The sequence below is a fragment of the Mya arenaria genome, chromosome 3 (assembly GCF_026914265.1).
Source record: "Mya arenaria isolate MELC-2E11 chromosome 3, ASM2691426v1".
Taxonomy (NCBI): domain Eukaryota; kingdom Metazoa; phylum Mollusca; class Bivalvia; order Myida; family Myidae; genus Mya; species Mya arenaria.
The window spans coordinates 11,526,157-11,552,055 of record NC_069124.1 but is presented as its reverse complement, the minus strand read 5'-3'; the positions used below and the strand labels follow the sequence as shown (position 1 = coordinate 11,552,055).

General features: G+C 37.8%; 3 protein-coding genes across 3 annotated transcripts; 1 reads left to right on the top strand and 2 right to left on the bottom strand.

The window, feature by feature from the left end:
* Positions 1 to 1,139: 1,139 nt before the first annotated feature.
* Positions 1,140 to 7,746, bottom strand: LOC128225665 (CUB and sushi domain-containing protein 3-like). The gene is made up of 8 exons (XM_052935575.1): positions 7,181 to 7,746; positions 6,079 to 6,178; positions 5,476 to 5,594; positions 4,432 to 4,581; positions 3,453 to 3,546; positions 1,968 to 2,065; positions 1,643 to 1,765; positions 1,140 to 1,381 (listed from the first exon to the last, which is right to left on the bottom strand). The coding sequence occupies exons 1-8, from the start codon at positions 7,221 to 7,223 to the stop codon at positions 1,140 to 1,142; spliced, it is 969 nt and encodes a 322-aa protein (XP_052791535.1). The 5' UTR covers positions 7,224 to 7,746.
* LOC128228671 (arylacetamide deacetylase-like) lies at positions 6,724 to 19,496 on the top strand. Its single transcript, XM_052940114.1, has 7 exons — positions 6,724 to 6,847; positions 11,454 to 11,599; positions 14,675 to 14,773; positions 15,040 to 15,160; positions 16,294 to 16,357; positions 16,970 to 17,091; positions 17,729 to 19,496. The coding sequence occupies exons 2-7, from the start codon at positions 11,459 to 11,461 to the stop codon at positions 18,391 to 18,393; spliced, it is 1,212 nt and encodes a 403-aa protein (XP_052796074.1). The 5' UTR covers positions 6,724 to 6,847; positions 11,454 to 11,458; the 3' UTR covers positions 18,394 to 19,496.
* Positions 19,497 to 19,508: 12 nt separating this feature from the next.
* LOC128228670 (alpha-galactosidase A-like) lies at positions 19,509 to 24,932 on the bottom strand. Its single transcript, XM_052940112.1, has 8 exons — positions 24,707 to 24,932; positions 23,324 to 23,506; positions 22,886 to 23,060; positions 22,285 to 22,459; positions 21,716 to 21,810; positions 21,209 to 21,370; positions 20,613 to 20,810; positions 19,509 to 20,325 (listed from the first exon to the last, which is right to left on the bottom strand). Exons 2-8 carry the CDS (start codon positions 23,479 to 23,481, stop codon positions 20,065 to 20,067), a joined length of 1,224 nt encoding a protein of 407 aa, XP_052796072.1. The 5' UTR covers positions 23,482 to 23,506; positions 24,707 to 24,932; the 3' UTR covers positions 19,509 to 20,064.
* Between the last annotated feature and the right edge of the window lie 967 nt (positions 24,933 to 25,899).

The following is a 25,899-nucleotide window of genomic DNA, read 5'->3' as shown; positions in this document are numbered from 1 at the left end:
GATTGTGTTGGATAATGAACTCCGAGTAGTGAAAGGCGTTACTTATTGTGATGGATAATGAACACCGAGTAGTGAAAGGCGTTACTTATTGTGATGGATAATGAACACCGAGTAGTGAAAGGCGTTACTTATTGTGATGGATAATGAACACCGAGTAGTGAAAGGCGTTACTTAATGTGATGGATAATAAACACCGAGTAGTAAAAGGCGTTATTTAATGTGATGGATAATGAACACCGAGTAGTGAGAGGCGTTACTTATTGTGATGGATAATGAACACCGAGTAGTGAGAGACGTTACTTATTGTGATGGATAATGAACACCGAGTAGTGAGAGACGTTACTTATTGTGATGGATAATGAACACCGAGTAGTGAAAGGCGTTACTTATTGCGATGGATAATGAACACCGAGTAGTGAAAGGCGTTACTTATTGTGATGGATAATGAACACCGAGTAGTGAAAGGCGTTACTTATTGCCATGGATAATGAACACCGAGAAGTGAACGGCGTTACTTAAGTGGCGAAGGTCATCGGATGTTTTATCATATTATAAAAGTATCGTAGTAAAGGTTTTGACTATATGTTTACTTTGGAATACAACAGCATATGTCTTGACAATGCAGTCGAAACTCGCTATGTCGACATCTGTTATCTCAATGTTCTGGTTATGTCGACCTATTTTCAAATGAGTTGGGTTTGGTTATACATGTTTTATATGTCGGTTATAATCGAATGATCGTTAACTCGAACTAAATGATCGTTAACTTGATCGTTAACTCGAACTAAATGATCGTTAACTCGAACTAAATGATCGTGAACTCGAACTATGTTTCGAGGTCCCAACGACTTCGACATACCGAGTTTCGACTGTAAAATGTTATTCAATATATTACACTGTAGCAGGCTTTGAAAGGATATACCTTTTTATTAACCAAACATTTCAATTCATCTTTATTCTGTTATTGACTATATATAAGAGCATTTTATGTATAATTATAACGTCAAAGTCATACAGTAAAGAAGACGTCCTGACTCAAAGTCCAGTATACGTTGTATGTTGTATGTTCGAAGATATACTAACGAAAGGGTGAACGTGGTCAGTTGGTATTGGTGTCTGCTTATAAAACCCTCTCATGTTTAGTCCGTCTGGGGAACTTTCTTATGCTGACGGTACTGGGTTTTACCCAGGAGCCGAATGGACTCAACTATGAGCTTTCGTGACAATTGATGGATAAGAAATGAGTATTTATAAACGTACCTGAAGGAAGGATTAGGGTAGTTATTCGACTGCAGATAGCGGGAGGTCTGGTCTGCATATAGCTGCGATGTGTCGCACATATCCGTTACATCAAGAGATGGTGTTGTCGTCAATGTTGCATCTAGAAAATATTTTAGAAATGTTCATTTTAATATAACTTTCTCGTGTACATGTCGCTTTATGATGACTTCATATGCTGAAAAACTGGCTTACCACACTCACTGTGTGTAAACACATTTATACATTCAGTGTTTGAATCATTTAGTGTTTCACTGTCCAGAAAGTGGCAATTTTGGGATCTGTCCAAAATTATTGACACAACTTTGCTTTGTCTTTTTTTGTTAAAAAGATCCTAGTTTGAACGTCTTAGTACAAACCGCACCTGTGGTACTATAGGAAACCTCCTTATATGTCAAAATGAATGCCCCATCCAATGACGTCACTGTTGCAGTGTTTCCGGAAGTGATGTATGGACCGGAACCACTGACGTACTCGGAAGATTGACCTGGAAGAGGCAAAAATAATTTATCCGAAAATTGACTGAAGGAAAACAAAACAATTCATTATCAGACGGTGAACTCATCTAAGGACCTCGTATGTACGTGCTCTGTTTTCTTGCACTTTTTTAGAACAAAAAAGAAGAAACGCACATTAGTAATTACTTCATTTAAACGCTCTTCTGACAGTTGATGTTAAACTCGGCTTACCCAGATCCAGTAGGTACCAGTTGCTAGTTGTGTATAACGGGACGCTGATTTCAATGAATTGATTGGCGCTCGCCGTTATCGTCCATGAACAGGATTGGCTGAAATAATGTTTAAACACATGAACCGAATGTTTTAAAAAACTAACTCCAAATATGAAGAACCCATGAATGGTTTCTGGGATATTGCTCTATCGTAAAACTTCAACGTAGGCGGCAATGCCGACAGCAACGCCGAGGCGAGTTAAATCGAGCTAAAATATGACTGTGTCTGTTCTTGATGTAAATTCATTTCATGTTTACCGTAATCGAATGGGTAGGTTTTTAACCCAAGAATATCTAGGTAAAAAAATTACAAGTGTAAAATAAAGCAGACAAATATATGATAATCTAGGGCTATAAAAAGCTGCACTTTCACAGATTGGCAGTTTTTACCTTTTTTTTCTTACAGAATCAGCTGATTTTGGCCCTAATGCCTTCAATTCAGTTATACATGTATAAGATAACTCAGTATAAAACAGATCTTGATTGTTTGGAAAACGGCCGATTATTTTTAAAAAGCGTTAGTAACGCTTTTAGTCATAAAACATCAATTTTCGATTGTAGATTTGAAAATATGAGTTCTGATCTTTTGTCACCAGTCTTATAACATTGGTTTTTAGACTTTTGAACAACAACTGGCTCATTCTAAGAAAAAAAATATGTCAAAACGGTCAATCCGTGAGAGTGCAGCTATAATTATTAAAATGACCTCAGCAAAAGTAATGTTTGATCTTCAGTTCAATTTTCTAGATGTGTGGATCTTCACATGTATATGCTGCCTTCTTTTCATATTTTATGGGTGCATTTTGCTATCAAGTATGAATAATAATAATTAGATTTTTTTTTCTTTCTGCCAAGTAAGGACCTGGCGCTAAATGTAAACCTAGACGCCAGCAACCCCAGTACTTTATTCCGTCCACACGGGGTGAAACTGGGCGTAACAGTGTACCGTTTTTTTTTTCGAAAATAAGTGGTGTCGACGGTTATTTGATTGATCTATAGATGATTGAAACAGGTTTTGTCTTTTAATTCTCTTGAAGCTAAAGCTTATTTGCAAATGGTGAACATGTATCATTCACAACTTGTGTGAACTATCACAGTTTTGAAATAAAACAGAAGATAAGTGCCACCACAGATAAAAACATCGATCGTGATGTGTACATTTAGGGCTTTTTCACCTTTTGATTAAAGGGATCAAGAATAGCCTTAATAATAACCAAGAATGACTTGTATGACAGAATATAACTGAATAAATGTGAATGTGACCAAAGGAGCTGATAGCAAATGATCATTCAAGAACACAAGTAGATAAGCAATTATTATTATAAAAAACAACTTATTTCCTCTATGATCGTTTCCGTTTGTGTTTTACTTTTTCCCAATTCATGGTACAATTTATTTAGCAAATGGGCTAACGTTATTCCCTTTTTTGCTGAAAATCACTGACCTTTGTCCTGTTTGATAGAGGTATGAGGACGACGAGAAATAGTAGACGAGGTTTTGATCTGTACTGGACGCGGTCAGGGAAGAGGAGCACGGCGCTGAAATACAAGAAAGGGTGCCCTGTAAGATTGTGTTTACTATGTGTTCATACAGAGCATATTACTTGTACTACCTTGAAGTTCGCGACAACTTTCAGAATTAAGTCATTTCAAACGAATGCTGTTTCAATACTTGTATATTTTGCATGCGCGTGTTTCTTTATTCAGCTAGTAGATTTAATCTTTCTGATAAGCTTGATTATTTGCGTACATTAAACAGGCGTTATGGGTTTTGGCAACTCTTCCGTCTTGGAAAATTGAATTTAATCCACAATTAAAGCGACTCGCTCATGAATGTTTTTGGATCAAAAATTAGTTTTCCTGGTAATGCATCTGAAAAAACCTTTTTTATCATTATTTCCCTCTGTGACATCGAAATTGCAGAAAAAAAAACAGTTATAGCATAAAAAAGAATTTTGGTTTAGTGGGAATCAACCCACGCCGGTAAAATCAAGATTTTCTTTTTAGAAAACAACCTGCTTGTCAACGCGGCCTCCGGGACTTTACAAAAGGGCTGTATATGTTGACCTGTTAAGGATACATTGATAACTTCACGTGATCATGTCAATCAACCAATCACGCAACACCACAGCCGAAATAAATTTTCGATCGCGTTACAAACGCTAATGAAAATTGTGGTCTTCAAAGACGATATTTGAGCAAATATCGACATTTGCTGAAGGGTTCCAGATTTTGGTATTTTTGTTTTAAGACTCATTATGATTTGCCACACTTTATTTCGTTATTTAAAAAAGTGCTTTTACAAACCATGAGCGAGTTACTTTAAAGTCAATTATGTCCGTCTTTACCCTAATGCAAATTAATCTTACCACTTTTATATGTTTACTATATGTTGAAATTGAAACACCTCATACAACCACTTACCAATGTCGCTGTCGGAGGTTTTGACAGCCATATACATCAGGCTGAATCCCCCATACTGGATAGAGTAGTCCGAGTGAAAGACAACTTTCACATCTCCTGACTCTGTTATTCCATACAATTGGTCATAACTTTCCGAGTACCAAACGGTACCTGAAGAGAAGAGAAAACATATGATGGTTTCTTTTTAAACTTGCGGGTAATTATAAGTATCTTCCATGGCCAAGGGTGTAAGATAGGTTCATCCCGACCCGAGCGTAGTTTTTTTTGCGGAAACGAGGTTTACCGAGTTTCAGCAAAACACCCTGCGCGAGGGTTGGGATGAACCTATCGTACACGAGCGGCTATGGTAGATACTTTTTCTCCCACCTCAGTTAAACAAAATTAAGTTAAAATGTATTTTTTTTGCTGGAAGTCTTTTGTGCGTAGTGAAAATAAATGCGTATGGATATGTGATAATTCGTGGTTGTCATGGATAAGCGCGCAGTGATTCAGATTATGTTAATAGTGAAATCGGTCTTTAAATAGTTCTGAGGATAGTAAAGCATTCTTTCTTGAAAGGTGCGTGGAATCTTTTTTATGGTGACATTTGAAGCGAGAACTAACTAATAAGCATTCTAAATAATGCAACAAGACAAGGTTTCTATGATGCTACAGACGACAGTCTTCAACAAGGGAGGTAATTACAATGTGATGACCATAAAAACGGGCGTTTTATCTTTGCCCGTGGGCAAGATAAGAATTTCTAGCATGGTAACAATTTTGGATCTACTTATCTGAGATGGGAGAAAAGTTGATCATAGATTCACTAACAGCCTTTCACTATTGAATTACATTACAGCGGTCGTGACAATTTGTATCTTATTTCAATAAGTAGGTTTTATCTTTTTCATTATGTTAAATCAGTACTAGTGTGCATCTCTTTTAGTTATTACAGCATATATAATGTGCAAATATCTGTTGAGTTCTCTCTTCTTCATGAATATAATTAAATATCCGTCTTCGGCCAACTTAATTTCAGTAAATAAGAAATATTCAAGAACTCACCTCCATTGTCGACAATCGACAAGAAATCGTACCGGGCTTCCAGACTAACCATCTCAATATAGAACATAACGCGTTGGCTCGAGTCGGCGGGGCTTATATTCCATTCACAATCTTCATTCCTGGGGAAATGGAAATGGTTAATATATAAAAAAAAATCCTCGAATACTAGAAGGGTATAGGTATAAACTTCATTTTACAGGTCAACTAATAAAAACAAAGCTTAGTACTGGATCATAATACACACGAGATTCAGGCAAACAGACACAGGATTTTAGATAGGAAATACACGTGTATTATAAGTTTATAACTAATGGAATAATTTACAAATCAAGAACACAAAGAACAAAAGTAACTACGCTTAATGGCAGACGTTCAACATACTAGTGTCTATGGTGTCGGTATATGTGACATGTTTAAGTTATTTCAGAAATTAGAACTAACAGTTCGTGTTCCATGCTGGCGATGTTGTCAGTGGATTAGTTTAATTTTTAAAAATCATGGAAAGTACAACTATACACGTCAAGTTATTATTTATGTCAGTGAACAACGTAATACACTGTTGTTAATATCTATATCATGATCAAATGAAAACAAGTCACTTACGGTGGGTAGCCGGAAGGGTAACCAGGAGATTGAACGTAATTCAACGTGGTCTCGCTCGCAGCCGCCGTCGAAGACGTTGTGACGCTGCAGAAGGCCGTGGCTGAATATCAATGTTTGGATCGTTGTATTATATATTACAAGTTACGGGGTTAGTAGGTGACCCGATATGGGATATACGGGACAAAGGTAAACATATAATAAGACGCTCGCTCCCGAATATGGTTTCCTGCGCCCCATATATCCCATATCGGGTCACCTACTTACACCGTAATGCATATTTATCACGTTGACATCCTGTTTACGTTGATCAAGACGCCAAAACTATCTGGGAATAATTTATTGTACTGAAACTAGACGCCATTTTGGTATGAAATAAAGATTAGTGACCTAATATGGAAAAAATAGGGGCGGGGGGGGGGGTCGCGAGGCACACGCAATGAATTCTGACATTTTGATGTGTAAGTATAACCTGCGATAGTTAAAAACGATAGTTAAAATTACCGTTTTTCGACACAAACTGTACAGCTTTTTTCCCTTTATCTGACTACAGGCAAAAGTGACAGTATCAAGTCAGTATTAGAAAAATAATTATTACCGGATAAGGGTTCACCATCCTGACTGATATACGGGCTGCCACCTATGGCTGTACAATATGCTAGTTAGTCGAATGATAAGTGTTAAGTGCCGCCTGCCTTTGGTTTTCATACAACTATTTTAAATAGGAAGTTTGTGGCTTTTGGTATCACAGGAATTTATAAATCTAATTAAAGTAAGCATCCCTTTCTTAATTCATGCAGACACCACTTTCGTACTACTGTAGACACTGTATAACGTTAACACCATCGACGATGACTGTAATTAGCAAAGCGAAAGTAGAATGTACATGTAGATGTACATCTATTTAAACACATGAGCATGTTGCGTGTTGTACGGTTCATAATTTAGTTTCTAGTTGTTTAGTAGGCGTACACAGTCCTATTTTCCTTTATGGACATTTGCGACGAATTAGGACCGGAGTTTTGTACAAAACCACAATTTATTTGATTTTAAGAACAGGTTTAAAGGTAGCAGTCAACCCTGTTAGGCAGCTACTACTACTTACTGCGCTCAACAAGAAGCGATAGTAGAAGTGTCCAGAGATGCATGGCGTTTCTTGGTTTAAGTCCCTTCCTATGATGGAGAAACCTTGCGAGGTTAATGAAGCTTAATCCAGGAGCTTGAAGCAGGAATGGAGTCTTTATTGAGGAGTATTAAAGTATAACGTCACGATGTCATGTTTTCATCAATTCACAGCAGAAAATATTTATATAAACACTGTTTTTACTCTAAAAGTTCAATCTTATTTATAAATACAAACGTGAATTCAAGTATTAAGTTAGTGCTATCAAATTAAACAGACACTTATTTCTTTAAATCCTTCGTTAAGACGGTATCGGGCAGACATTTTGCAATAGGAACTTACAACAACCTATCGATCATTGTAATGATTTGACACAATAAACCTATAGCGACTACCATGTACACAAAAAGAAATCACACACTATATATAGCTTAACAGAGATCAATGATTTGCTTCCAGTGTGGACTCTTTATTGTATTTGAATAAATAATGTTATAGCGTTTAAGTAAATCACTTAAGGTTAAAACAGACATTCACATGTTACGAAATGGCTCATGAAAATGACTTAAAGCTTGAATGAGTTTAGTACATATTCTGTCCACAGTATTTGTTAATTCATTTATAGTATTTCAAATAACATGAAGTGTAACGCCTTTTATTTAATACGACCTAAATAAATGACGTTTAAAGGTGAACACAAGGTTCATTGATTTTGACTCCAACAGTCAGGTGTCATTAGGTTTGACCAGCGACAGTCAAAAAACAACTTCAATTTGATTTTAAATTGTTGTAATTTAAAATTTGAAGCAATTGTAAATCCTATTTCTACTGTATGGATATCTGCAGGTTCGTCCGCTATATATATAGCCATAGCAAGTAGTACGCTAAGCACATATACTCTGGATGTAGTACTCTAAACATATACACATTGCAGGTAGTACTCTACACACATACACTCTGTAGGTAGTACTCTACACACATACACTCTGTAGGCAGTACTCTACACACATACACTCTGTAGGCAGTATTCTACATACATACACCCTGTAGGTAGAACTCTACACACATACACTCTGTAGGCAGTATGCTACACACATACACTCTGTAGGCAGTATTCTACACACATACACTCTGTAGGCAGTATGCTACACACATACACTCTGTAGGCAGTATTCTACACACATACACTCTGTAGGCAGTATGCTACACACATACACTATGTAGGCAGTATTCTACACACATACACTCTGTAGGCAGTATGCTACACACATACACTCTGTAGGCAGTATTCTACACACATACACTCTGTAGGCAGTATTCTACATACATACACTCTGTAGGTAGAACTCTACACACATACACTCTGTAGGCAGTATGCTACACACATACACTCTGTAGGTAGTACTCTACACACATACACTCTGCAGGTATTACTCTACACACATACACTCTGTAGGTAGTACTCTACACACATACACTCTGTAGGTAGTACTCTACACACATACACTCTGTAGGTATTACTCTACACACATACACTCTGTAGGTAGTATTCTACACACATACACTCTGTAGGTATTACTCTACACACATACACTCTGCATGTAGTACTCTAAAACAAATACACACTGCAGGTAGTACTCTACACACATACACTCTGTAGGTAGTACTCTACACACATACACTCTGTAGGTAGTGCTCTACACACATACACTCTGTATGTAGTACGCTACACAAATACACTATGTAGGTAGTACGCTACACACATACACTCTGTAGGTAGTACGCTACACACATACACTCTGGAGGTAGTACGCTACACACATACACTCTGTAGGTAGTACGCTACACACATACACTCTGTAGGTAGTACGCTACACACATACACTCTGTAGGTAGTACGCTACACAAATACACTATGTAGGTAGTACGCTACACACATACACTCTGTAGGTAGTACGCTACACACATACACTCTGTAGGTAGTACGCTACACACATACACTCTATAGGTTGTAGTCTACACACATTCACTTTGTAGGTAGTACGCTACACACATACACTCTGTAAGTAGTACTCTACACACATACACACTGTAGGTAGTACTCTACACACATACACTCTGTAGGTAGTATTCTACACACATACACTCTGTAGGCAGTACGCTACACACATACACTCTGTAGGCAGTACTCTACACACATACACTCTGTAGGTAGTACTCTACACAGATACACTCTGTAGGTAGTACGCTACACACATACACTCTGAAGGTAGTACTCTACACACATACACTCTACATGTAGTACTCTAAAACAAATACACACTGCAGTTAGTACTATACACACATACACTCCGTAGGTAGTACGCTACAAACATACACTCTGTATGCAGTACGCTACACACATACACTCTGTTTGTAATACGCTACACAATTTCACTCTGTAGGTAATACGCTACACACGTACACTCTGTATGCAGTACGCTACACACATACACTCTGTAGGTAATACGCTACACACGTTCAATCTGTAGGTAATACGCTACACACATACACTCTGTAGGAAGTACGCTACACGCATACACTCTGTAGGTAGTACGCTACGCACACATACACTCTGTAGGTAGTACGCTACACAAATACACTCTGTAGGTAGTACGCTACGCACACATACACTCTGTAGGTAGTACGCTACACGCATACACTATGTAGGTAGTACGCTACACACATACACTCTGTAGGTAGTACGCTACACGCATACACTCTGTAGGTAGTACGCTACGCACACATACACTCTGTAGGTAGTACGCTACACAAATACACTATGTAGGTAGTACGCTACACACATACACTCTGTAGGTAGTACGCTACACGCATACACTCTGTAGGTAGTACGCTACACAAATACACTCTGTAGGTAGTACGCTACGCACACATACACTCTGTAGGTAGTACGCTACACACATACACTCTGTAGGTAGTACGCTACGCACACATACACTCTGTAGGTAGTACGCTACGCACACATACACTCTGTAGGTAGTACGCTACGCACACATACACTCTGTAGGTAGTACGCTACACGCATACACTATGTAGGTAGTACGCTACACACATACACTCTGTAGGTAGTACGCTACGCACACATACACTCTGTAGGTAGTACGCTACACAAATACACTCTGTAGGTAGTACGCTACGCACACATACACTCTGTCGGTAGTACGCTACACGCATACACTATGTAGGTAGTACGCTACACACATACACTCTGTAGGTAGTACGCTACACGCATACACTCTGTAGGTAGTACGCTACGCACACATACACTCTGTAGGTAGTACGCTACACAAATACACTATATAGGTAGTACGCTACACACATACACTCTGTAGGTAGTACGCTACACGCATACACTCTGTAGGTAGTACGCTACACAAATACACTCTGTAGGTAGTACGCTACGCACACATACACTCTGTAGGTAGTACGCTACACACATACACTCTGTAGGTAGTACGCTACGCACACATACACTCTGTAGGTAGTACGCTACGCACACATACACTCTGTAGGTAGTACGCTACACACATACACTCTGTAGGTAGTACGCTACGCACACATACACTCTGTAGGTAGTACGCTACGCACACATACACTCTGTAGGTAGTACGCTACGCACACATACACTCTGTAGGTAGTACGCTACACACAGACAATATGAGATAGTACGCTACAGACAGACACTATGTAGTTAGTACTCTACACACATGCACTATGTAGGTAGTACGCTACACACATACACTCTATGGGTAGACGCTACACACGTACACTCTGTAGGTAAACGCTACACACATACACAATGCAGGTAACACGCTACACACGTACATTCTGTATGCAGTACGCTACACACATACTCTCTGTAGGTAATACGCTACACATATACACTATGAGGTAGTACGCTACAGACAGACACAATGTAGGTAGTATTCTAAACACATACACTCTTAAGGTAGTACGCTACAGACAGACACTATGTAGGTAATACGCTACACACACACTCTGTAGATAATACGCTACCGACACTACGTGGATTGCACGTTACAAATATACACTCTGTAAATAGTAGTTTATATACATACACACTTTAGGGAGGAGGAACATAATTTACTTGTTTACTCGTTTAAGGAGTTTTTCGCACAGAACCGTTAACGAAAGTTCTGAGACTAAAACTGCATCTCTTTCCGATTGCATGCAGACGGGATGTTGCTGAAAATGGTGCTGGTGTCTGCGATCATAGTGGCCTTCACAGCCGTGTTCTTCCGTCCCAGGTTCCCGGAGACCGCCAGCAACGTAGGAACGAAAACTGCGCGTGGACTCGCCATGAAACTATTACAACTATTGGTGCGTTTGTTTCGATTCTTATACTATCTTAGACGCAACATATTACAGAAATTAACAAGAAAGAAGTTGATGCATAGCATCAAGTCGGCGCAATGAAATTAGAAGAAAACGTGCATGAAGATAACCAAAAATGGTTATTATATTAACGATAATATTTGTTTTTATGTTGGGTGTACATATGCTCGAAGGACATTATGGTTAATAATATTGTTACAATAGTTTAAGCCCGGAATTAAAGATATTCTGTTCTTTTTCCCAAGCTAATCCTCCGGTTAAAACTAAATTGTAACAAAAATATACATACGTTTCTTTGGAAGAAATAGAGTCAGTGGTCTAATACATAGATTTCAATAGAATGAAATTCACCTTTTATTTGTACCGGCATGTTATGTGAACTCCTTGCTTTATATTTTGTATTAGTTTTTTTTTCACATTTCACTCACATTTTCAAAACAAACAATTAAGCTTAAGGTTAATTTTTTAAAACTCGGCATTTTTGCCGTCACCAAGGGAGATTACTGCGTAGGAGATGAAAATCGTCCATTTTTCCGTAAATTCGTCTGTTTCCCGTTTCATTCAGCAAGTAAAACGTGTAATGGTCCATGTATATTTATAATCTACCGTTGTTACTAGTTATATTAAGAACCTTTGTTACTATCTTTATAACGGACATCGGTCACTTTCTGTATGTAGAACTTCGGTCACTATCCATATAAAGGAATTCGATCATTATATATATGAAGGACTCCGGTCAATATCTATATAACGGACATCGGTCACTATCTTTAAGAAGAACTTCGGTCATTATCTATTAAAATAATTTCGGTCATTAACATTAAATGAAGAAATTCAGTCTCTTTCGATATGAAGGATTTCGGTCAAAATCTATATGAAGAATCGTTGTCACTTTCTATATGAAGGATATCGGTCAGTATCTGTATGCATGACCTTGGTCACTATCTATATGAAGGACCTTGGTCACTATTTATTTAAGGACCTCGTATCTATATAAAGGACCTCGGTTACTTTATATATGAAGGACACTGGTCATTATCTATATGAAGAAATTCGGTCATTATTTATATAAAAAAAACCTCGGTCACTATCTATTTGAAGGACCTCGTATCTATATGAAGGACATCGCTTACTTTTTATATGAAGGACACTGGTCATTATTTATATGAAGAACCTCGGTCACTATCTATATGAAAGAGCTCGTAGCTATTTGAAGGACCTCGCTTACTTTATAAATGAAGGACACTGGTCATTATCTATATAAAGAAATTTGGTCATTATCTATATGAATAACCTCGGTCACTATCTATTTGAAGGACCTCGTATCTATATGAAGGACCTAACTTAAAACCTTGGTCATTATCTATATGAAGAACCTCGGTCACTATCTATATGAAAGACCTCGCTCACTTTTTATATGAAGGACACTGGTCATTATCTTTATAAAGAAATTAGGTCATTATCTATATGAAGAACCTCGGTCATTATCTATTTGAAGGACCTCGTATCTATATGAAGGACCTAACTTACTTTATATATGAAGGACAGTGGTCATATTCTATATGAAAAACCTCGGTCATTATCTATATGAAGAACCTCGGTCACTTTCTATATGAAGGACTTCGCTCACTTTATATATGAAGGACAGTGGTCATTTTCTATATGAAAAACTTCGGTCATTATCTATATGAAGAACCTCGGTCACTTTCTATATGAAGGACCTCGCTCACTTTATATATGAAGGACACTGGTCATTATCTATTTAAAGAAATAAATTCGGTCATTATCTATATGAAGGACCTCGGTCATTATCTATTTGAAGGACCTCGGTCACTATCTCTATGAAAGACATCGGTAACTATCTATTTGAAGGACCTCGGTCACTATCTATATGAAGGACCTCGGTCACTATTAATTTAAAGGACATCGGTAACCATCTATTTGAAGGACCTCGGTCACTATCTATATGAAGGACCTAACTTACTTTATATATGAAGGACAGTGGTCATTTTCTATATGAAAAACCTCGGTCATTATCTATATGAAAAACCTCGGTCACTATCTATATGAAGGACCTCGCTCACTTTATATATGAAGGTCTCAACGACATTGTCAACGCGAGTTGCGTCTGTATGTACATCCCCCTTTCTGCTTCCCTTCATCTTTAGTGATATTTCTTTGTTATTTTATCTGAGAACATTGAGCCACCGGGTATAATAAAACATAGAACAATCGTATTTTATTCCTTGTAAGACACTAGTTTTTCTGTGTGCGATAGGCCGAGCTAATAACAATTACTAATCAATAGTAGTCTTAACGATGTATCATAAACAGGATATTTTTGTTCTGGCTATAATCTCCTGGATATTTCAAATAAGTATGACTCGGTATAAGTATTATTTTCTCATTACTTACGCCGTTTTTATGACGAGATTTACACTCGCTGGCGAAATTGACCCCACTGGCAAATTTATCCAAGGGCAAATATGTGCATATGAACGAAAATACCCACTGTCTAGGGGTAGGGTAAATTTGCCCTCTAGGGTATTTCATGGCATATGAACGCAAAATAAGTTGATTTGCTCCCGGGTATTTCGATGTTTCCAGAGTTTTTTTTTAGTAAGATTGACCATAATTACAGGCAGACAATTGTTAGGAATACATGACTATTTATTTTAATCAAACTTAAGTCGAAATGCAAAATGTCTCTAAAACGCGACTGATACGTGATTTTGTTTTATCTGATCTCATTTGAGGCTCGCATATATTATAAGTATCAAAATGCAGTTTGGAAACCTTTGAACATGCAATATAGTAAAAGTGTATGAAATTGAGCCAAATTCAAAGTAGATGAAAACAACTACTGGTATTTATTTGATGCACCTTTCTCTATCGTTCCTGAGAATAGGGTGTTTTGGTTCCAGATCGGACTAAATTTGAAATTTTGAAACCTCAGGCTTGCCGCGTTTAATTCACCGGCGATGGATTTTACGTATGAAAGGTGATTTAGGCGTTTCGATTAAAAATACACATATATTTAATTTAAAAAAAAAAATTCAGGAATTTTGCGGAAGTTTGGTTGGGATCTCACCCGTGGTGACGAGCAGGGCATTGGCAAGCGGGCTTCTCTTCGCCGGAAAGTCAGCGCCGGATATTCAAGTAATAAGATGGTTAAATTAAAATATATATAATTTAACGATAACGTAGATGGGTAGATTGAAAACAGTTTTCAGTGGCCTTTTGAAAACTTATACAATGTACCCTCAAATGCTCTCCTTATGAAGATTTTAAGGAATTATGTTTGATTTTATATTTGCACAATACTCCGATCGCGCAAATAGACACACCTTATATTTGATTATGCAAACGACTTGCATGTTTTATATCAATCAGATGTTTATTTTGTATTTGTGGTTGAACTTCAGGAAACAACTACTGAGATTGAGGGTGTGGAGGTGCTTATATTGCGACCAACCGGACAGACGGACAAACTGCGGCCCGGCATCATACACATACACGGAGGTGGCTGGGTCTTCATGTCCCCAGGTAACGGGCCCATATGTCAACTATCTTATACTGCTTATTTACTGTCCATTTCGACGGATTAATTGATTAATTAATCTTAAAACGAGTACAATTTGTATTCATGTTTTCTTTCAGAATAATCTCGATATTTACCAGAAAATATCATCCAACAAACATTATCAGCACTCACAGGCACACCCGTTTTAAATCTATAGCGAGCACCAGCACAATATTTCTTTCATGTTCTTTTTCCTACCTTTTCCTACTTTTTGTATAAGGCTTACATTTTTCCCTACTTCTTGTCAACACCACCTGACATTGCTGCATTTAAGTAAAAAGTGATTTATATATCAGTTTTATTTATATTCGTTATTATTCCCCCGCTTCACAGAGTGAAGTGGGGACTACAAAGTAAGCACTGGCGTCGTCACGCTCGTCCGTATGTCCGTCCCGTTTTTGTCTGATACATATCCTTCTCATTTATGGTCGGATTTTAAAATTATTTATCAAAAATAATCACCATTGCATTAAGATGTGTCGCGAACAAGACTTGTGTCTATATCTTGAAGGTCAAGATCATATCAACCTCTGAACTTTGTATGTTTTGCTTAATAAGCCTTACTGATGATTTTGTGTCCGGTTCATGTCTTTGTCATACAAAGTTCCAAATATTACATTACTTGGCAGAAGTGACCATTATAGTATGAGGACGTTAAGCACAAGACCCATATCCCTACCTTCGAGGTCAAGGTCACAGCAACGTTTTGAACTTATTTGCTACATCACTGAAAATTCTATGGCATATTTACCTTCAGTGAAACACGTACCACATTTCTATAATTGTTCTATTTAGGCAGCATTTCCGACGTTTTGGCATGCAGGGGTATTAAACCCATTCTGTTATAGCTCTACTCTTTTTAACCGATTGCCTTGTGAGGTGAAGACTATTAAAACAATGTTTAGCGACCTGAGCTGGCTTGACTGCTATAACGTTTCAGTGATCATCAGCCGAGGCACTTTGTCGTTTATAATTGTTGGGGATGGGGGTGTTAGCTTATTTACCCTCGCCATCGGTATATACCCATTCGGCGAGCATAATTGTTTGGTTTTTAGTTTTGCACCTTTATAGTAAATGTGTGATCATTATTCCGCAGCCCATTACCGACCATTTACCCAGGCCCTGTCACGACAGACCGGCAGTGTAGTTATATCTATCAAGTAAGTAGGGCAATATATGATGATACTTAAATAAAATTACTTCTTTAACACTCTGTGAAAACGAAGGGATAATGTCTTTTTGACATGCATAGCCAAGTGATATCACTTATTAAAAATTTCCGTTGAAGTTAAAAATATTCCAGTGGTATATGTGTCAGCCTCTCAACAAAGTGGTTGTGGGCGAGATTACAGGTAAGGGAACGCTCCTGTAGCAACTCAAAACGGATATCAGTACTGGATTTTACCTAGGTAACGGGTTTGATCGTTCTCTTAGCTATCTGTTTAGTCACAAAAGTCTAAAATAAATGTGCCGTAGAGTTGCGTATGTCATAGTTATTGAAGGACAAAAGCGTTCGAAACCTCGACCTTTGACGTTCATCTGCCCCCCCCCCCCCACACACACACACCCCTTTATTTGCACGGATTGCTTTTCTCAAGTTTACTTTATTGCTATTTCCTAAAGTATTTTTAGATGAAATGATCATCTAATGTTTGCACGTTTACTTTACTTTAAAATAATTATTGCGGAGACAAAGATTGAAATAAGTCGTTGTCTACGTGTTGACAGGTATCTCGCTTACCAACTTACATTGTATACACTTTCTTCTGCAGCTACCGCTTGGCCCCTGAGTATCCATTTCCGATCCCGTTTGAAGACTGTCTGAAAGCTACACGCAGGATTCTAAAAAAACCTGAAAAATACGGAATCGATCCACGAAAGATCGGAATTATTGGTAAACATAAAACAATCACTTTACCTAGTTAAACATGTTTAAAAGTATTGTGAATCGACATATCACAACATGATATTATTCGGTGGCACCTTATTGTGCGAGACTGTTGTTTTGTGTTATTTTGTGTTGTGGGGGATCCGGTTTCCACACTTGTAGGGCTTGGTTTTCCACCCATCAAACTCACCTTCGCCCAGGTCGGGAATCGAATGATATGTAAAATATGTAACAAATAAAACGACGACTTCGCTCTTGATAGATACAATACATGGACATACAAAAACGAAATAAACATACATTCATCAAATATGGAAATATTAATTTCTGCATGGACATTATCGGTGTATTACTAAAAGGTATATAACTAGTAGATGGACTACGGACATATCCATGTTTATGCAGTCCGAATTATTTTAGAAACTATATGAACAGTTACTGTTTCTTTGTATGTCTGCATGGTGTATTCCCATTTTTGAGCTGTTGTGTAGCAAGGGGTTTCAAATGTATTCCGCGTATTCGGTACATAAGCGCATGAAACGCAGTGTACAGCAACTTATAATTTGGCAGTATTTGGTAAACCGACTCTCAAAATTGGTATAAACTAGTTTGGTATAACAATATTTCTGTTTCCCCTTGGTAGGTGACAGTTCTGGCGGAAACCTTGCAGCCGCCGTGTCTCTTAACATAACCAACCACGATGGTCTTCGGACGGATCACTTCCGGTTTCTAGCATTGTTATATCCGGCCCTTCAGATGACGGACTTCCAAATTCCGGCGTACCGTGACAACCAGTACGGTCCTGGCTTCCTCGACAAACACCGCATGCTCTCTTTCTGGCTCTGGTATGCGTTTGGTGACCTTGAGCATTACGATCCATTTTGGGATAACCGCCATTTTGGCGAAATTGACGAGAAACATAAGAGGATGGTCAGTGTAAAATTACTGCCGGATTTTTTACGAAAAGAAAACACTGATTCCAAGTCGCAGTTGAACTCAAAGTTTACTGACGCGAGGCTTCCAGACAATTATAAAGACATTTTGTTAAATCCAATGTTTGCCCCTTTGATGGCCTCAGATGAAGAACTTTCCATGTTTCCACCCACCTACATAGTGAACGCGGAATTTGACGTACTGCGAGATGACGGGTTCATGTTTGCGGAGCGTTTAAAACGTGTTGGTGTCAGGGTGAAGCATTCTTACCTGCCATCGGAAGAACACGGGATTCTCATGTTTCCGGAAAACGATTTAGAAGCAAAACAAGCTTTTGGTGACTTAGTTGAAAACTTAAATGAAGCTTTGAAATAGTTTTTTTTCATAAGTTATTTTGTCGTGCAACGAATAATTCGTCATCTTAATACATTATGTAAAAGCTCAGCAACTTCATTTTTAGATGCACTTATTTAGTTCTTGCACTTGGGCGACTATATGTAATCCAATCGCTTTATGTGTTCAGTTTGATTGATATTATAGAACGTAGCTATTTTTAGAATAAATGTTTAATCAGTTAGTTTTACCAAACAAGTACTAGTGACCCAAACCATTAAAATAATTAAAAATGTAGCTAAATAAAACAAACTGTTTTGCCCATTCACTGTATACCTATCTCTTTTTCTGTGTGTAATCATTTCAGACATTTATACCCCAGCATACCATTTCTTTCCATTATATCTATATTATGATACAAATGTAACTATGTAGCCGCACATGCAGTGCTTTTAATCAGAATGGCTGCTGAACCCTGCTTGTACGGGTACGTGTGCATGTGGACTTCTTTATGTATACATTGTACACATTTAGCATTCATAATTATAAATACGATAGCACGAGGATCGTTTTTTATTCGAGAAATTTAGTGTTTTAGTGTATTAGTAATTAAAAAAAAGATTCCCAATGAAGTGTTTTATTGCATAAATAATGAATGCCTAAGCGCAAATTTACGAAATTAAGTATGGCATATCATTAGGAGTGTTAAAACTAAGATACGGACGACTTGAACCCTTCAACAAATGTTGAAATAGGCTCAAGTTTTGTCGTTGGAGATCACGATTTTGAAAATCGTTACTAACGCGATTCAACAAAAAGCTGTATTGTGATTGGTTGATTAACATTATTTCGTGATGCCATAAACGTTATCCCTTCAATAAAGGTTAAAATATCCGTCAGCTTACTTTAAGCGCTTTTGGGCGAGTGTATATGGTAAAAAAATCTTAAAAATACAGCGTGGGTCTACTTCCACTAGAGCCATGTGTTTTTATACTTAACCCCTGCCTAACCCAGAGTGTCACCCTCATCCTAACCCAGATTGTCGCCCTAACCTTACCCCGCTGGTCCGGCAGTGAAAACTCAGTCTATCCGTAAATGTTCATGGGTGCTGGGAGACGTTTATTCCCGGAAGTCAGTCCGGGTAAGTGACGTCACAGTAGAATTCGAACGATTTATTTCATCATTAAAGTAGTATACACATTATTTAAACTACTATCAAAGTGTAATATCTATAAACTGATTTTATGAGACTTTAACATGTAATAGTGAATGAGTGATATTTACAGTAGTATTTTATGCATGACATGTATACAAAATAACAATTGTGAACGTGAAATACGTGGAATGTACATGGCATATACAAGTAGGTTTCCATGAAAACAAAATTCGAATACGTATATAAAAGGGCAATGGGAAGCAAAAGATTAGCGCGAGTTAAGATACATTATATAATCAATGTAAGGAAGTGGAGAAATTGGTATAGTATTATCATGAAAAGAATGAACTTTCAAAATACTATGTCCATGGATGGTAAACATACACAATGCTGCAATACGCTACTGAGATTAATGCTATACGTGTATACTTTTCATGTAATAGGCAAAACAATATGTCTATTCAATTTCTCTTACTTATCGTTTTCTATACAATATGTCTTTTCAATTTCTCTTAGTTTTCGCTTTCTATTAGTATTAAAAAAACGTCAAAGGTCTATCAGGCCATCAATATACAAACAATCATATAGGCGTCAGTCGGAAACACGCGGGTCTTTATAACTGAAGTTGGCTTGAGTACACCGAGGTTTTTTCCGGTAAACACTTCAGTCACATTGTATCCCCGGGAGTCCGTGAGTCCCAGGGAGTCAGCGGTGCTGGAGATTGGGGACCCGCTCCCGAAGTTATTGGTGTTAAGGAATGTCACGGCCAGGCTCCCCTCGGGCACTATCGGCTTCACCCACAGTTGCAGGTTGTTAAACTAAAAACAAAATAAATATGCCCAGTGATGATCATATGAGTTTCGTACTTTGTATTTGGCAATTACAGAAAAATGTATCGATATAGTTGTTTTTGTGAAACGGAAAGATGCATGGCTTTTTTCAATTTTCCCAGAACCGGTCTCTCTACTAAATATTATATTATTTTAGTATCAAGATTATAATATAAATACCAAATTAGCATGCATGAAGATTTATTTTGAAGTATACAGATCGCATATGATAACATTACTTCGTGTGTATTTCGAACTATCTCTTTATTATTTACCTCCCACAGTTTTGTAGCCATTTTGCCCATCGGATCCTGGTCGACAGCTAAGAGGAGGGGGTTAAGGAGCAGTCGACGGGCGTCTGGGGAGATGTCCCGTAGATCGTTGGACATAAACAGGGGCGCCGACAACATCGCCCACATAGACATCTGGGCTCGCTGCTGATACGAGGACATTCCGAATCCACCCGCTAAGATCTGTAAAATATAAGTCGATTGTGAGAGTGGTATAGTAGTAAACATTAAATTGTCTCTCACCAATAATGTCGTAAATGATAACCTCACAAAGGTGGATGTTCTCTTAGCCTCTCACAGTGGAAGCTATAGGCAATGGAAAACTGGTCTCTACATAGGTAAGAGACTCGAAAGTGAGTCATACCAAGGCGGCAAACAAACTATCACTTCATGCCCGTTCAGTTTTGAAACTACTAATGTTAATAATTAAGCGCGGTAATAATTGGAGCTCAATGTGCCGGGTCTGACCGGGGTTAATTTGATAAATGCATAGTAACTTACTCTAACCTATACATAGTGACTATATCAAACAAAATGAAATTTCGTAAGTCTAATACATTGACGAAAATCGTCTGTCATACCATATCCGGATCGAAGAATCCCCCTGGCCCCGAGTATTTCTGAAAGAGGGCGTTGTTCTTGCCGTAGTTGGCCACAATGCTCTTCACGCTGTCAAAGTGGTCTGAAACGTCCCAGAAGTTCCGCCAGATATTGCACGTCTCACGAACCGGACCGTAGTCAGACTGCGAAGAAAGTCTGAATTAGCGATTTTGTTTAAATAAAGACAGTGATAACAATACAAACAAGTTTGTGTTCTGAAGGCGAAAACAAAAAGTTCATGAAAACGTGGTAGCGGCACTAAATATTTAACATCAACATATATATGAACATGGAAACAACAGCGAGGCACTGTCTTGTCATTTATAAACGGCTTATGTGGGAGTTTCAGGCTGATGTCAAACAAGTCCATATATAAAAAGAAATAGTAATATTAAAGTTGGGCACATGAAAGAGAAAAGAATTAACCAAATGATGAAATCTATTTCTTTATGATGATCTCAAAGTAAGCCATCTTACTCCGTTCTTACCGACAGATTCTGTTGCAGCTCTCCGTACGGCCACTCGCATGAAAACAGTATGGGTCTTCCTGTCTGGTTCAGATACATAGACATGGCGGGGTACCCTGAAACAGGAAACACATGTACGCTGTGTAAATGTAATAGTTGGTGATACTGTTCAATAGATTGTTCTGATACGGACACGTTAGACCTCATTAAAACGCCCTTAAATGGTTCTCAGTATCGAAAATGAAGCATATACAGTTTTATTTTTTTTCTAAACTGTACAGCTGAATTTTGTAAACACCTGTAACAAAAATTAAAAAAAAATAACGCAATCAGTTAACTAATTGTTCAGAACTTTCTAAAAAAACAACGTGATTAACCACATCGTGATAGATATTTTTATGATATTTCGGTAAAAATTAAATGTTGTTAAAATACTGCATATCACATGTATATCCATGAAACTTCCAGATCTGTCAAGACTTATAAGTTAACTACGATGACGGCAACACTATTGCTAACTTAACAGTCATCCTGTTAACAACCGTCCCATTGTTACTAGAAAGTACTAAAATATGCATAAAAATATGTACCGTATTTGTTATCGTGAGCGTCCGAGTGACACGTGTCAAACTTCAGCAGGTCAATCCCCCACTCTGCAAACGTCTTGGCATCGAGTTGGAGGAAGAACTCACTTCCCGGATAACCTCCACACGTCTTCGTGCCGAAATCCTCGTAAATGCCTAGCTTCAAACCTTTCGAATGGACCTAGGGATAATAAACATACACTTTGAAACTTGTAACTTGTTTTTTTTACATGTATTTGTGGATAAAAACTTAGAATAGTATACTAAAGGCGTTTTTCATGTCGGGAGGGGCTACTGTTAAACCTTGAGTAAAAATATGAACAATGTCCTCATGTTGTAGAATGTGAAATAAATCATTAACCGATGCACCATTATATCATTATCACTGTAGATATAATACGCAAGATGAAATAAACAATACTATTATTGTTAAGAGTGGTACACATTTGCTGGTGTGACTACGTAAGATATCGCTTATCAAGTTGCAATGCTTTGGACAACGGCTTAAAACCAGTAGAATACAAGCATACTTTAGATATTATTTTCACTGAAAATAGTTTCGCTTGCGTAAGAAAGTATCGCTTTCAAATTAAGTGAAAGAACTTACATAATCCGCGAGGTACTTCATTCCATGTGGGAAGCGCCGCTTGTCCGGCTGCAGCCTGTGGAAGATGTCTCTTTCGGGCGCTAGCCAGCAATCATCGATACAGACGTACTCATACCCGGCGGCTTTGTACCCGTCCGACGCCAGACGGTCTGCCATGGACATGATCAACTTCTCACTTCCGGAATAAAAGTTAATCAAAGAATTGAGCGACGCTGGTCATACAGTGATCGACGGTGCTGTATTTTGTGAAAAATTACATTGAAAGAACCGTAAGAAAGAAAGAAACAAGCCGATTTGGTGTAATCTTAGTTAATTGTATACACAAAACGGATGAGACGTCTGTGTATAGCGATTTTGTTAACATAATTTCCTAGTTTATTCAAATATATGTCGCTTTCACTTACTTCTGCTTATTTCGAACCAAGGACACTACCTTACCTGATGCAAAAGTCGGGATCGCTGTCACAATCTATGTTACAGCCAAACCGTGTCCATGACAACCATCCCATGGGTGGGGTTCTAGCCAGTCCATTCTCCAGCCCTCGGACACTGGTTAGCAGCAGCACTACGGCAAGAACATTCGCAATGTCCAACATGGCCACTTGCAGGAAGGCGACTGATCTGTACGCATTTTCAAATAATATAATTTATTACATTTGGATTTCCAGTGAATAGGAATAAGTATGTATTTAGATGTGTATGGAAATTAATGTGAACATGTCAACGAAACTGCCACTTACGTACAGTTATTTTAAAAAAGACATATTGCAAATGAAAAACAATTTTAAAAGCCATTGTTTGATGCTACATCAACACAAGTGCCGCGACGATTGGGCAAATATGAATACTAGGTTATCATCCAAATATTTTAATGTGGTCGGGGGGGGGGGGGGGGGGGGGAGAAGAACCACGAAAACAATCGGAACAATTCTCCTTTTTTATGTAAATGTTTACATCGACACCGTCGGGCTGGTATGAATAAACGCCGTTCCCGGACAGTACCGGAAAGATGAGCAAATACAAACCCCAGTTCAACATTTTTATTTGAGTAAATGAAATTTAAGGTGTGGCTGAAAAAAGAGAGGGCGGGCTGGGATGAAAATATATAGCCTTTAATTTATAATTTCCTTAGTCAGAATCTGACATCAAACTAAAGATCTGCTACCGGTATGATGAAAAATATGACTACCCCCACCCAGTATAGAAAATAGACACAAATAACACACACACGTAGAACATAGACCCGCCCACACATAGATAAAGCTACTGCCTCTTATACTAATACAACTACTACAGCACCAACTATAGACAAAAACAACATACAATGTAACAACAAAAACCACGAACAACAAAAAAGAACAATTTCTTCTACTTCCACTGCTACTTCCTCTAATACTACTACCACTAGTACAACAAAGACATCGTCGACGAAACGACCGGTAATTTTCTAGGGGCATCATTTTTCATTTCACATGCAATTACATGTGTATGTTCTAATATTTATATTCCATACTACACACTGTTAATTTTGTAAAACTATATACAATTGCTCAAACAAGTTAGTTGAATACTTTACCATACATTACTTTAGGACGCCCAATTTTGTTTAATTGTCACTTCCCGATTGAGTTACATATATACATGTACATGTATTAAAATTATAAATTTCGAAGCCATGAGAACACGGAAGTTTAAACTTTAACTATAACTTGTTAATTCGCATTCTAATCGATAATACAATAATTCAATCGGCATTGTCTTCCTTTATAATGAAACTAGTTTATATAATTAAGAATTGGTAAATATAATATTAAATTTTACCTGTCAGTGTGTACAAATCGCCAATGTTTACACTTCACGCCATTTTGAAGTCATGTGATTTTAACAATCCGCCACGTGATCAATTGTTATTGTTTTTTTCGCCAATTCAAGTGTATTTAATATCGTTAAGCCAACCACTATAACAGATCGATATACAATACTTTAAATACATTTTATACAACTATTCTCATAGTTTTAATCCATTTAAATCACGAACATTATTACATATGACCGTGATTCAATGTATAGTGTTGTTAACTTGCATTTAATCATAACACTGTATGTGTATAGCGACCGGGGCATGCGCGTTTAAATGACTGATTGGATAACACTGTGTTCAATAGCCAGTTTCACTGCTTGACCTTTTCTTTTTTTACGTAAAGCGTTGTATTAATGATTTATTGAGTTGGTGGCATTGTCAACTCAAGAAGTTGGCGTTGGGGTGGGTGCAACTTTTGACATGTCGCCCCTATCCCAGATTGGAAAAGTATATGCGATTGTAAAGAAAATAATGACAAATTCTGCTTTTTAAATCTGAATTAGTGCATTCGGGTATATTCAATTCGAAATTTTTCTCTTCTATGTCATTAAATGATAACTTGGACAATTTTAGTGGGAGGATTCGAGGCCGGGGTCTTCTCCTGGACCGTCGCACGTGCCGCGTCCGGGATACAAATTTCAATAACTTTCCACATTAAAAAATTTCGTAGGGTCCGGTGGGGGGATTTTATTGGGGGCTTGGGTGGTGGCTCCTCGCGTGGCACCCGTGATACGCATTCCAATAATGACGTTCAAAGTTCACTTTGACAAATTAAATGATGGTAGGATAGGGGTTGGAGGTACTCTTCTGTAATACATGTTCTGAGTACCCATCTGTCATACATGTTCTAAGAACTCTTCTGTTCTACATGTACTAAGTACTCTTATGTTATACATGTATTAAGTACTCTTCTGTAATTCTTCTACTAAGTACTCATATACTGAACGCCTGCAAGTTTAAAATAATTTTGTTAGACACAAGGTGGGCCAATTTTAATCAGTTGTATACTGTACGCCTGCAAGTTAAAAAGAATTTTGTTATACACAAGGTGGGCCAATCTTAAACAGTTGTAAAATTTCTGATAGTCATGGCTTTTGGGGCATACTGATGTACTCTAAGTTCAAATTGGCAATACAATTGACATTAAATGTTC

What these genes read in the sequence shown, in the direction of transcription:
- LOC128225665 (XM_052935575.1), bottom strand. Translation starts at nt 7,223, where the DNA reads ATGCATCTCTGGACACTTCTACTATCGCTTCTTGTTGAGCGCA. An exon ending in CTCTATCAAACAGGACAAAG is followed by an intron (nt 2,066 to 3,452) that starts GTCAGTGATTTT and finishes ACATTATTTCAG; the next exon opens with CCAATCCTGTTCATGGACGA. An exon ending in CTGGTACCTACTGGATCTGG is followed by an intron (nt 1,766 to 1,967) that starts GTAAGCCGAGTT and finishes TGCCTCTTCCAG; the next exon opens with GTCAATCTTCCGAGTACGTC.
- LOC128228671 (XM_052940114.1), top strand. Translation starts at nt 11,459, where the DNA reads ATGTTGCTGAAAATGGTGCTGGTGTCTGCGATCATAGTGGCCTTCACA. An exon ending in AGTGTAGTTATATCTATCAA is followed by an intron (nt 16,358 to 16,969) that starts GTAAGTAGGGCA and finishes TTTCTTCTGCAG; the next exon opens with CTACCGCTTGGCCCCTGAGT. An exon ending in ACGAAAGATCGGAATTATTG is followed by an intron (nt 17,092 to 17,728) that starts GTAAACATAAAA and finishes TCCCCTTGGTAG; the next exon opens with GTGACAGTTCTGGCGGAAAC.
- LOC128228670 (XM_052940112.1), bottom strand. Translation starts at nt 23,481, where the DNA reads ATGTTGGACATTGCGAATGTTCTTGCCGTAGTGCTGCTGCTAACCAGT. An exon ending in GATCCCGACTTTTGCATCAG is followed by an intron (nt 23,061 to 23,323) that starts GTAAGGTAGTGT and finishes TTATTCCGGAAG; the next exon opens with TGAGAAGTTGATCATGTCCA. An exon ending in TGGCTACAAAACTGTGGGAG is followed by an intron (nt 20,326 to 20,612) that starts GTAAATAATAAA and finishes TTTTGTTTTTAG; the next exon opens with TTTAACAACCTGCAACTGTG.